Source organism: Acromyrmex echinatior, chromosome 4 (genome assembly GCF_024713525.1).
Source record: "Acromyrmex echinatior isolate Ae372 chromosome 4, ASM2471352v2, whole genome shotgun sequence".
Classification (NCBI taxonomy): domain Eukaryota; kingdom Metazoa; phylum Arthropoda; class Insecta; order Hymenoptera; family Formicidae; genus Acromyrmex; species Acromyrmex echinatior.
The window spans coordinates 14,887,584-14,901,589 of record NC_141855.1 but is presented as its reverse complement, the minus strand read 5'-3'; the positions used below and the strand labels follow the sequence as shown (position 1 = coordinate 14,901,589).

The window sequence follows — 14,006 nt, the reverse complement described above, 5'->3', positions numbered from 1 at the left end:
ATTTACAGCGAAATGTTCAGCATTGCGTGCAGAACCAATATTAATTTAAGCTTTGCCCGGAACCAATGACATAACGTTTGTGTCCGCTACGCGCATGCATTAATAACCGTGCGTTAATATTTCATCAAATTTCAATTGAAATTTTCGAATTGGATGTATCAGATCGAGTCGTTTGACGGAGCGCAAAAAGATTTGCGCGTTTCATCCATGAAAGGATGAGGGGGGGAAAAAAAGAGAAAAAAAAGGTGTAGGTAGTTTAAAAGAGGGCGATATTGAACGAGCTTGTACGACGGGGCTGAACGTCATGTCGTAAGATCTCGAGGCCGAAGTGGCGGAGATGCGTAATATGTTCTCTTTTAATTTCAACAGGGAGACGCGGTCTGGCGATGCTCCTGTCATGTGCAGGATGCGAGAAACCGATAATGGATCAGTACCTGCTGAACGTTTTGGACCGTGCATGGCACGTCGAGTGCGTGCGCTGTTTCGACTGCAGAGCCGCGTTGCAGGACAAGTGCTTCTCCAGGGAGGCGAAGCTCTTCTGCAGAAACGACTTCTTCAGGTACGTACGTATGCTGTGTGCGGGTGCGTGTGCGTGTGCGTGTGCGTGTGCGTGTGCTTCCAATTCTTATATGAAAAGATCCTGCTGACTCCTATTGGCCTCGCTAATACATAGAATTATAGTTATCTTTAGAAAGAGTAAAAATTCGTAATAATAATCGGAATTATCAAATTAAATACATTGATCAAATTTTTTAATAAAATCATTTATTCATATATCGCTCTATTACTTCACTTAAAATTAAGTTTCCCATAAAAGGGGAAAATTATTTTTCAATTTAACCAAAAATTATTGATATCAATCAAATAGTATCGGCAAGAAGAATATCTATATTCTTAGTATGATCAAATGTTAGTTAGTTTTGTCATTTTTGTTTTCATAATCCTTAAAAAATATCTTTTTAATTATGATAATTATGAGGACTTTTAAAACCATCTCTTTTGAATTGTGATGAATTTTTTTTATGAAATTAAGTTAGTTCACTTTTGATGATGGATAGGGAATAATGTTTGCTTAATTCATTCATGATATAACTTGAAAATTACGTTTTTAAAAAATTTATTTCACTTTTAAAGTAAAATAGCGACATGATAAAGTATACTTAATGTAGATAAATGAAAATTGTTAACATTGCGAAAAAAAAATTAATGGATGTTTAATAGAATTATCTATTTAAAGAACATCTTTTAAATTTGCAAAACGCCGACACTTCTTGTAAGATAATCTAAATAAATGATATTTATTAGGAATTAATTAATCATTACCGCATAAATAGAGAATTATTATTATTGAGGAACTATTAATACCCCACATATAATTAGAACTCACGTTCACAATCTGCATCATACATATACATCGATGAATATAGATTCGTTGATATAGAACGAATATAAATCGACTATACGCGACTATCTTTTCACTATGCCACTGCTACGATCAGAAATATATCTTAAAAACGCCAATTTATTTGTAGCTCAATAATCAATGCATAGCATACATGATATATAAATATTTATGATACAATGATAAAAATTTCAAATTTCCCTGCGTCTTTTTTTGTTGTCTCTCTCGAATCATGAAAGTTCGCGTTATTGAGCGGTGAATACCTTCGACACCTTTTCCGATGATTTAGTTGTCTTTCCGTTTATGATCTATCGACGATGATCACACGAGAAAGATCAGTGTTTTTGCGTGATTGAACAACGGATCGGCGATTTGAGAAAAAGGGATCTCTCGCAAAGTATTAGACCTTGGCATTTTTTCGTCGAACAACGCGGGCGCCGTTTCGCTCGGCCTGATCTTAATCCAGAATTACTAAGGCTAGGAATGACAAATCTCAGATACTATAAACATAGTATTATTTTCATAATTGTTTTGTTATTATAATAAAAAAAATTGTTTTAATAACTTTTGAATCATAGCAACTTTATTGATATAATTTAGTTCGAGGACCAAACTTAATTTAAAATATTCTAAAAATTTTACATTGATTTCAGTTCTTAAATTAGTTAGATTTTAATAAACATCATCTTAACGCCAGATTAAGAATAGACTTTATTTTTGTTCGACGATCCACAAATAGTGCTGTTGTGTATAAGTAAGCATCGGAAACTTGTAAACTTGCTGCATGACGCGTGTTTTAGTTTTTGCGTATCTCAAAAAAACATGAGTGCCCGTCAACGAGTCTCCGGTGAATTTTACATGCGACACGATTCGACGAAAACGCGAGCACGAGGGAATTTTCGAAATGCGGATTACCAGCAGCTTGCTTTAAGTTAGAAGTCGAATCACATTCGAGAGGTTCTTAAGCTTCTCTCGTGTTGTCGGAAGTTCACCGGAAGGAAAAGTAGTTCAACCTAGTGATTTGAATTAATGATCGTCGCGCATAGAAGCGATTTAAACGGCTCGGCAGCATAGTGATTAATTCAGACACCCGTAGAGCAAATTGCTTTCAACGTCGTTTTCGGCAGTTACTTCATTCCTGCGCCTATCTCGCGCTGTAAAATTAGCGAAGGAATAATAACTCGGTACATCGTTGCAAGCAATTCCGTAATACGTGAATATTTCTTTCAAAAATTCTTTCTTTCGTACATTTCTAATTTTGTATAAATTGATAAAATAAATAACACATTCGTAACGCTCATCGTAACATCGTCAGGAATTATCACTATTCTTTATTACGTGTATTTCATATTTGATTGTAAATTATTATCAATGTCATTATTAATAGGATCATTAATGTTGTCGTTATTAACACCATAATTTGTCTTTAAGGCTCAATTTAAACTTTAATTTAAACCGATTAAAACAACGCTACGCAAATTATCTTGCGGTAGATTGTAGCAAAATATAATTATAGTTTTCTCAGGCGCTTATAACTCTAAAAAAAATCGACATCGCTGCAACCGGTCTTCATTATTCGCGACGCCACGCCGCCATAGATCTGTCGCATTCTACGGTCCTTGCCGTTCCACGTGGGTGGCGAACTATGATATCACTGTATCGATTAGTCAAGGCGAAAAATGGCGAGTTCGCCGCACCGCGCTGTGGCGAATTCAATTTCGCGGCGGCAGTTTTCTGCGGTAGCCAAGCCGCGCAGATCGTTTGCAAACAAAATCGCCTCGTTCCTGGACACGGTCCCCGCGGAGAGGAAGAGGTACTCGCTTCTTTCGTGACTTCTGGAAGTGATGAACGATCCTCTTTGTGACCGGCGGGAATCGCGCCGTAACATGGTATGGTCCGGGGGTTGGTGGAAGAGGAGTGCCTCTGATACGTATGTACAACGAGCGTACGAATGTATAACGAACGTGTTGTATACTTTACGAGGCAGCTACTTTGCATCTTTCGACCCGATGAAAAATTCATCAGCCAATCGACGCGATAGAAAAAAAAGCGTCGCGATTCCTGCGTCTTTCCGCTCGTCAACGCGCGATCGCGATGGAAACTGCGCGATTTGTTAAATTAGAATCGGATAATCGAGTAATAAATTAATTAAACGCGAATTAAACGTTATTAAACTGTGCAATATAATGCAGAAACTAATGTAATATGATGTAGAGCATCGTTAAACCGATGCGATGGTTACACAATATTCAACTATAAAGACAATTTTGACTAACCTTCGATTAACTCAATCGACGATTAATTACTAAAATTCCTAACTCTGTATAATTCGTTGTTTCTAATCCAATCGTCTCTTTCATATATTAAACAACAAAAAATTAATTCTATTCATATTAATAATTATTATAAACACTGCTTGATAAATTAATCGAAATTTGGTCGAAATTACTTTAAAACAGAGGTAGATATTCATTTTAATACGCGGAAATGTCTAATTGAAATTTCAACAGGATCTTCTCCGTTCTTTTTGTCTGTTTCCTTATCTCCGCAATACATGAGATTCTAATTCGAATGGGATGATCAAATCACCGAGTCGGGCTTATTTAATGAACACCGTTGGGGTATAAGAGCGGAACGTCCACGGACGGTAACATCAACGGAAAAATATATTCGATCATCGGGCCGAGACCGCGTTCGGGGACTCCTACAACACCTCCGGGAGGTCCTCCTCCGGTGTAGCGAGCGGTTATACGTGCGGTTATGGTAACCGGTCTCTACGAGTCGCAGCAAGGTCCTTAAAGGTCGATAATGGCCCTCGACGGGCCCCTTCAAGCACGATCAAAAGGGCCGATGTCCCCGTTTCGACGCCGCGCCACGCCGCGCCGCGCGGAGGACCGGGCCATCGACCGCGGCGAAAATTATTGCCTTAAAATATGCTCCGCCATTCCCGAAATGCTGATGAAAACATTACCGGCAGGCTCCGCACTGTGTCATCCGTGTGCGACCGACAAACGATTCGTGATTCTGTACGAAGAGGAGACAGGCGAGTGTCGTTCGCTCGTTCACTCGCTGATCCTCTGGCGCGGACAGCTACCGAAAATTAATGAATGAATAATTCAATGGCCGACGACGGGTTGCGCAAGACGGCGCTGCTCTACGGACGTTATCGATTTCTACCTGTGGCACTCGGCAAGTCAGTCTTGACTATTTATGAAAGTTCTAAATTACGCTATTCGTATTAGATTTTCAGCCTCTTCCTCAGATTTCATAGATTTATCGCTGTGTCTCGTTAACGGTATTTCCCAGATTCTCGAATTATTTAGGATAAAGCTACAATTGCGATGTTTGATGTAAACTTTATTATAATTTCTTTGAGAAAGTAATATACTTTAATTTCTCTTTTTGTCTTGTTAATATCATTCTTTTTGATTGCTTAATTGGAAAAAACTTTTTACGACAATGTGAATGTCCTGACTATGTATTCACAAAGTTCAGACAACAATTTTTATGGCTTTTGAATTATTTTCGGTATTACTATCTCTTAATTTCCTCTTGATTAATGAATCCTTTAACGCGAAGAACTTTCTTATGTGTTAAAGTATAAATGAAATTATCCACACTTTCTCTCTTTTTTAATCACTTGTCTATCAAATGACGCGTTTCCCTATTTATATTAACTCTTGATGTAATCTATAATTGTTAATTATTAATCTGATTTAGATGAGATATTATCGCGAGCTCGATTGGTCTGCGACAAAAATAATCAAATAAATAGAGAGTCACGAACTTATCGCTGATAATTCATTGATTTGCCGACGGTTTACGGTATCATCACCGACGTGTTGCCGATGATTGCCTTGATCGTTATATGGATCGTTACGTGTGCTATAATGTTACGTTGTGCGCGACGTCGCGCTCGCAATTAACATTATTTTTCCGCTAACGAAGCAATGCGTGCTTGTCGATTGAATGAAAAGTACTCGCGGGTCCAGTTTGCCTCGGGGACATGAAGTTACTTTACGTAACGGCGACGACGGTAACCGACGGAAATATTACACAGGCGATATTAGTGTTTTACGAGGGTGCTAAATAACGTGATAGGATGTAACTTGAGGTACGACTTGCGAATCCTTTTTTTCTTCACGAAATCGCCGTGATTTCGCAATAGTTACGCGCAGTAAAGTGCAATGTATGCAAGTAGAACGAGATTGATGAAGAGCTCTTTTTTTTCTCTCGAATATTAAATATTTCGTGATAAATCAGAAACACAAAAAGCTTAATTCGCGAACTTGTATTAGTCGCCAATACTTAATTTATTAAGTAATTACGCTTTTCACTTTAACTTTTTTATTTATAAGAAATTTTGTTTTTGCATAAAGTAAGGTAATTTTACTTCGAGATGATTGATAAAAATTTTTAGGAATAAAATAATTTACGGATAAAAATCGAAGATCACAAATCCATTCTCTATCTCTCTTTTTCTTCATTCCTTTCATACTTTCTTTGCGAGATTATTCCTTTCCAAATTCTTTTGCTTTTGTTAATATTAAATTACGGTCGCGCGGATATCGATATTTTGTCGGATAATTGAAGGATCACCACATCTCTGGGGCTTTTCACGGCAAAGGGCGCCGACATGGCAGGCCCATTGTCCTTTTATTCGACTCTCGGCAGTCTTGGCTCCGCGTGAGTGGACCCATCGAAACTCGAACGTGGAAACATTATAAATGCGGCGTGACGCCCGCTACGAGTCGTAGGAGAAGTTTGTTGGGCGTGACGGGGCTGGCGCGGGTCGCAGGGTTGGCGAACGTCGGTGGGAAGAGGAAGGGAGGGAAGGTGCAGCTCTCTTCAGGGCCCCGTTTCCCTTCCAGGAAGGCCCAGCAATAGCATCGCGATGCGTATATATCGCTTATATGTGTTCGCCCGTGTACGTTTTTATCAACTACCGACTGTTGCATCACGCCGGGCCTTTTTATTCGCGATTAACAAGAATCGCTCTCTTGCTCATTTATAAACAGCTGAGAGAATGATTAATCACGCGTACGAATAAGATTGAGTTGTTCTCAGTATTGTCCTACTGAGAGAGTGCGTAATTTAAATAATTACACGGTAACAAGGTAAGACATTAGATTTTTTTTTTGCGGGGGTTACTAATGTAATACTAAATCCGATAATAGGCAACTAGTTAGAAAAGTTATAGCGGTTTTAGTAGCTGTAAAGCGTCTCACATTGGCGACAGCCTGGTCTGATGGTACTAATCGCATTTTTACGAGGTGCAGGAAAAAGTAGCGTAGGAAAGATTCTTGAGTCCAGTCGGAATATTCCGGTAACGAATTTTTAAATCAAAGTAATGTTTAAGTAATACTATATAATCGCATTGGGAGACAACAGGTTTTGACGATGCGACGAAACAAAGTCATGGTAAAGATAGAGAAAGAGAAAGATAGTAGAATCGAAGAGAGGAGAATACTGGAACGATTTGAATACATTTACTATGCTCCGATAACGAGCCGGTTGAAAAACGGTGGAATAATGATATATAATTGACAGGACTATAATAAAGCTAAATGCAATCCGTTACCGCGATTATATACCGAAGAGAGATGCGACGGTGGACGACACCGAGAAGAAAAAAAGGAGAAGAGGGGAAGAAAAGAAAAAGCGATTATAGGAAGGCGGGAAGGCACGAAAGAGGAATGGCCTAAATTCAGGGCGACCCTTTATCACCTCCGCCTCTTGAATTTTATGCGGAGGCTCTCGTTTCTTTCCTTTTTTTTTTTCACCGCGTTACGCGCCCCGTTAAAACGAGACACACGAGCCACATTTCGCTGTACTGCGACGTGGAGAGATTATGTATGAATGCGAGGCATTTTTATGCGTGCAAACAGACGAAAAATGCGAATTATGTCCGGTGAGAATTTTAGGGATGCTATTAGATGAGTGACGCTCCCGCGCGCGTTAATGTTTTATTTTTCGACTTTAATCTGCGTATAACTAAAGTAATTTGTTATATTCTTCCTATTATGTTTTAGTCCTCAGTAGGAATTAATTTTGCATTCATCTCTCTCTAACTCGTATTAATATTGAGCTAATCCAAAATATAAATAAATTCTTAATTTATTAATATTTATCAATATAATTTATTTCTGTAAGAAAGCGAAATATTTACATAATTTTATTTGAAATAAAAATTATCGAAATCATTTAATTTAGCTTTTTCGTCCTCTTTCGAAATTGTAACGCACAACTGCAAATGTATTCCTCTACAGCTTTTGCTACGGAGGAATTAAAGTTACTCTCCAAACTCGTCTGAACAACATTATCTTTCGAAGTAAGATAGCGTTCTGATTTGTAGAAACCAGATCTATACAGCAGGTAATTTTCCCTTTTTATTTTCCACCCTTTTTACTCAAATATGTGCGATCGCGTCCGCAATCGTCGATATCTCACGGATTAATATCCGCGCGATCGCCGGAGGAGATACGATCGCCCGATAAGCAAGTACGCGAGTTATCTCGCGGATTCAACCGGCGAAAATTTAACCGTAAGTTACGATCGCTTTAAGCAGAGGTGTCGGCGGCGGCTATCATTACCTTGAACTCTGTAGCCATGATTGCGGGAAACACTTCTCGAAGAGAAGAAGACGCCGCATCGCGGAAGAATGCTACGCGCTAATTGGATGCAGTTAATTAGAATCCGCTCGTGCCGCGAATAATCCCCGGCGTTGCGAGGATATAGACGCTAGATCGTTAGTAGAAATCGCTAGAGGCGGAAAACGGAGAAAGTATCGCGCTGATTTGTTGAACAATTTCAACACAGAAGCGTGAACTTTTTCAATATTTCAGAATTTTTTTCTTCTAAATTAGAATTATCAGAAAACGATAGTATATATAAAAATATTGGATACAACAAATGAAAAAAACAGTATTTCTTTCTCGCCTACTCTCCGATCATTGTTCACTTTGTTTTCTGAAAATTACGATTTACGTAATATCACAAATTACGTAATAATGAGCGGATTAAATGAGTGAATTAAGCGTAAGCATCTAAGATAATGAGCATAAATAGATAGTGAGATTTATTTGACCCCGGGATTAAATCCGTGTTAAGAAGGATTATGTTCTAAGTAAGTACAACGTAGCTGACAACTTAATATAATTGCAAGCGTACGACTTTGTCTTAAAGTTAGACTCAAGGCGACAACGCACGAGTTCGTAAAAGAAGTTTGATAAAGATTAATAAGATTCATACGTATCTAAATTACGTAATGTAAGAAGTACAGAGATCTTTGTGGAAAATCGCAGCGACGGTATATTAATACCGTTAAACGAAGAAAAAAAAGATTTAAAAGAACATATTGCAATAATAAATAATCGAAAGAAGAGGAGCGCTGCATGTACCAATTATAAATCGACCAATGATAAGAATTATGGGAAAAAGGGAGAAAGAAAGAAAGAAAAAGAAAAAGGGAGAAAGGAAGGATCTTACTTTACACGTGGAAGGGTTACTTGTCTGTTCCGCGTTGTCGAGCAAATTTATATCTCGCTGTCCCCCTCGGTGATCCCTCTTTCCCGCTGCTGTCGTACGTTAGCTAGCGAAGGTAGATTAAAGGGGTGACAGGGGGGGAAGAGAAAGGGAAAACGAGGAAAAAAAGAAAATGGAAGGAAGAAAAACGAGAAATATTATATCTTGAAATATCGGCGCCCGCGGCGCTGCACGGCGAAATGTCTCGCGTAATGTATGCACTGCCCGCGAACGCGCTTTTATTTCTCCGCGCTCTTGTATTTGCAGAAGATTATCCGCGTTGCATCATCGCGGCATGCGCTACGCACCGTTTATTTTCGGTTCCGTTCGGTTTCGTTGCGTTCGAATCGTCAGAGTTAAACCGACTTGACACAGTCTAGTCTTCGTACGGTTGTATCGTGCGAAAAAAAAGAGGAAGAATGAAAGAGAACTCGGAATTAGGAAGACGTGAAAGACATATTATTTATTTTTTGGATATTGAGATTTGCTAAGGATACCAAACAGTCTGGTTCATAAATGATGTGTCCTTCTCTGCTTAGTAAATATTGTAAAATTAAAATACTTGGAGATTTTACATTAGACCTTTGTAGTAGAGTATTTTCTATTTTGTTTCACACGGTGTAAAAGTTCCTTTTTAAATTAAGGATTAAAAGATTGTAAACTGATTACGAGAAAGAGTGAATGAGTATTTGCATATAATAATGAAAAGTATTATATTTCCATAGTATCTATATATCAAAAATATAATATATAATAATAAATATATTAATACAGAAATCGTTTTCATTCTTTCTCTCTGTCGGTATCGTATTAAACATGAAACAAAAAATAATCGATAATCACTGATCAAAAGCTCTCAGTTACAAGAACGAATTATATAATAAATGACATGGCATGATAATATTTATATTTAGTATATTACTTTGTTATCTAGCTCTACATAAAACGTCATTTTGATCAAGTAAATGAATTTATATATAAAAGAGTCTCTCCCTCTGAAATTAATATTTTATAAAATTATTGGTCAATTAAATGGTACTCTTTAATATTCGTTTTTAAAAGTCAAGTGCATCCGTTGTTACCTGCTGCGCCACGTTCATGATTCCGACCGAAATAATTCCCTGCGTTGCAAAAGAAGCGATTAACAAGAAGGGACCTTCTCGAGCATCCGTCTCAGGATCGTCCATAACGTGAGACGCGTACCGTTCGTCCGTCTGTCCGCGATATCACACGGATACGCGTACGTACCCTCTCTTTCTCTCCCTCTCCCCCCCCCCCCTCTCTCTCTCTCTCGGGTCCGTAGCAAATCGCGCCCCGGGCCCACCCCCTTTCTTTTTTCCCATTCGGGCCCGCCTGTCCTATATTTCTTGCTCCGCGCCGGAATTCCAGACGCGGCTCTTTACGCTCTCCTTCTTAAAGAAGGATCCTCCCGATTTCCCCCCTTAGACCCGCTGCCACCCCCGAGTTTCGTTCCTCCCCTCGACACACACGCGTGGGACCACGTAAGCCTTTCTATTAATGATTTTTACGGCCTGTCTTCTGCTGGAACTCTCTTTTTTCTCCTTCTTCTCGACGAAGACGAAGACCTGTCTTCTTTTGAGAGAGAAAAGAAAGAAGGGAGACAAAGATTCAGTATATTATACAGCGAGATGCCCCCTCGGGGGGTGCAGCGCCATACGCAGTTGCACCTGCAGAAGTCCGCGCGGTCGCGACTAATTACTATGATCAATTAAATAATCTCTGTAATTAGACCGAGCTGTGGACGTAATGATGGTCGTCATTGTCCTCGTCCTCATCATTATCCTCGCCGTCGAAAGCACCACTGAGATCACCTCCGGCGCAGCTTCCGCGATGATAGTTTCGTTGTTCGGACCGTGAGCGTTAATTCGGACAGCTTGATGGATAGTTCGGCGAGAAAAAGCGCGCCGCGTCCGGCTGATTACAGGATGCTCTCGCCAAGCGGCGTCTCGCAATCACGCGATCCGACGTCCGAGTTGATCGATAAGAGGCACTCCCTCGGCTTCTGCCGTGGAAAACTGCCTGTTCTCGTTATCGGTCCGAACGGGATCGCTATCGACGGATCACGATCGATCGCGAGGTTAGTTTCTGAAAGAATTTGCCAATAAATTTACAGCGAGATGCGAATATAATAATAATTTATTATTTTGTAACGCATGATTTCTCTAATTAAAACAATTTTTTTCTAAGGCTCCTGAGTAGTCATCACAACCGTATTGAATCATGAACGTCAGAAGCGAGAAATGACACGTTAATTTTTATTACGTCAATAAAACAAAATGATGAGATTGCTTTAAAACATTTGTAAAAGTGGACGAAAACAATGCTTATCCCTCCTGACAGTCAGTAAATAATCGTAAAAAGTGATAAAAGGCACGTGTAAATGAAAATAAGCTACGCATGCACATTGAATAAAAGCACTTAATGTGCTTTTTATCACTTTTTACGATTATTTTCTGGTCGGAGGGGATAAGCATAGTTTTCGTTCATTTTTACAAATGTTTAAAAGCAATCTCATCATTTTGTTTCATCCGAATTGTCTTTATTTATAAATGCCACGTCACGATTCAATATGGCTATGGTGACTACTCAGGAGTCTTAAGCAGAAACTTTGCTTAAATAGGAATTTAGACAAGAGAAATAATATTTAAAACTGAATTTTGTGATTGTTTAAATTGTGATTGTTTCAATGATGTGAATCAACCCTGGATATATCGATATATTCGAATTTTCGATGGTATTGTTTCACATTTCCTAATTGTCACGGTCAGAACATCGACGCTAAAGTATTTAAAGTGCACTTAGCATTTCTAATTGAATGATAGCGTTTATATGTTGATGAATGACGTTCACTCGATATCGCGATGACTGATCCAAACGCAAATGCGGGTCGCGAAAAACATTCGCCGCGAAAAAATATTATGCAACACTGACGATAATTAGCGACTTTTTGCCACTATTTCCTGCAGAAGGATGTGGGTTGTAAGGCATTGCGCCGCAAAATAGATCGTAAGACATTAGCGTGCGCACCGATAACACACTTGCAGCTTTTTGTTTTACATTTTGTTATTGTTCACAGCTGCCTGACGTAATTTTTAAATAATAATTCTTTTCTTGCTTTATAAGAGAAAGAGAAAGAAGAAGGCATTTTTCTCTCTATGATTTTCTTTTGTCATTTATGATTAATATATTCTTTAGATTATAAATAAAAAGGCTTAAGGCGGTAATCAAAGCGACGCTTTCCCACATCTATTTGTATCATTTGTACATATGCGTTCTTACGAGAGGTAATCTCGATCAGCGTTCAATGCGTACTTTTACGAGAGATATCCATCTTGCCTACGAGAGGAGAGAGTTGGAGTGCTCGAGCACGATGGACGATGAAGTCCCGACGTAGGCAAGTCGCGGCGCAATACGCGAACACAATGTTGCTGCAGACACGTGCAGCAACCTTTGATATTCACCGGCCGTGCGCGAGCAACCGGGCTCCACCTAAACAAGAGAAAGAGAGCCGTATCTCTTTGAGATACACGGCGCATTTTCCGTGCTTGACTTTCTCTCTTTCTCCATCCCTCCGTCTCTTTCTCTCGCTCTTTCTTTTTCATTCTCATTCTTCCTTTTCGCGAAATGCACGTCAACCGCGGGACGTAAAATATTTCAGAGGCGGTTAAAGGCTGCGGTGGGAAACCTCACAGAACGCTCGCGGTATGCGAAGCGGATTGGAGAAAGAAGCTACGCGTTGCGTCAAGTTCTTGGGTGTGACGAGCACGATGAATAATTGCCGATTCATCAATGGCTTCACGCGTATTTGAGATCTATCCGTCTGTTAAATCGCGATAGTGTCGAATTACGGATTTGCGCGAGATGCGGCAATGCGATGATAAGTAATAAGAAATGAATCTCGAGAAAAACTCATCAGGATGGCAAACAAGTAAATAGTTATTACAATTCACAAAATGTTCTAATAATTCATTCGTTTAGCAACCGTAGTTTAGTTTGTTGTTAGCATCATATAGCGCATTCCCGCCTCTGTTAGCTGAAATATTTAATTTCCATTAAAAGCAAATTATTCGATACACTTTCAATATGTCACACACAAAATGTGATTTTCGCATCGTATATTAGAACTCGCTACGTATAATGGGTTATTAAGTTTTTACCTTTCTATTCATCCGTGTTACATTCCTTTTCTTACTCCATGCGAAATGAAAGTCTTCTTATGCTCGTTTCTATCAATGTAAATTAACTTTAATCTCGGTTCAACTTACTCTTCATCTTTTTCTAATTCTTAGAACTTGAAAAAATGAAGCATTAGTTGAACCGAGATTAAACTACATTGAAAGAAACGGACATTAAGTCTAAGTTTTTCATTTTTTGATGAACTTATAGTTTAGACTTAATTTTACTTAACCTAATGATAATATGTAAAATGTATGTTTTTTAATTATAATTACCAAACTGATAGTTTCATAGTGGCAATTTCAAAAGTTCTCTACACTACAAAACCATTCAGTGATTAACAATAGAAAAATATAATTTTTACATTACCATTAGATTAAGTCTAACCATCAGAAAATGAAAACCTGAGCCTTATTACAATAATTTAAATCATAATCATCGTGTACTGCGACTTTCGGACGAATTCGAAAATATTATGAACAATACGTTCGAGGATTAGAGGTACGTGGAACGCTTAGCAATTAACGGGGTAGTTCACAGAGCATTAATAATTCACGCGATTCATGAATTAGTTAATATCGATTAACGGCATACGCACGTAAATACGTAGTGTAAATGTAACATTGCCGTACGTTTGTGATGGTTTTCTCCTCTTTTTTTTTTTCTTCTTCGCTCGACGGCGCGGCGACGCGTCGCGAGACGTCCTGCACTTGCATTCCCGTCGGACGTCACGCGTCCACTTGGTAATAAAGCGCGGCGAATTGGGTCGCTTGATACGGCACCCGGCAGCAGTCAATAAAGGGAGATTCCACGGGATTTATTGTACGCTCAAACGTCGATGCACACTGCACCTAGACGCGCACTGTACGCGCCGCGACCGAGT

General features: G+C 39.0%; 1 protein-coding gene across 1 annotated transcript in view; it reads left to right on the top strand.

Annotated features, from left to right (window-relative positions):
• Positions 1-14,006, top strand: part of Lim1 (LIM homeobox 1) — a 39,208-nt gene that overhangs the window by 7,845 nt on the left and 17,357 nt on the right. The window contains exon 3 of the mRNA XM_087405176.1: positions 370-559. Coding sequence (XP_087261302.1) covers positions 370-559 — 190 coding nt within the window. The remainder of the gene's footprint in view (positions 1-369; positions 560-14,006) is intronic.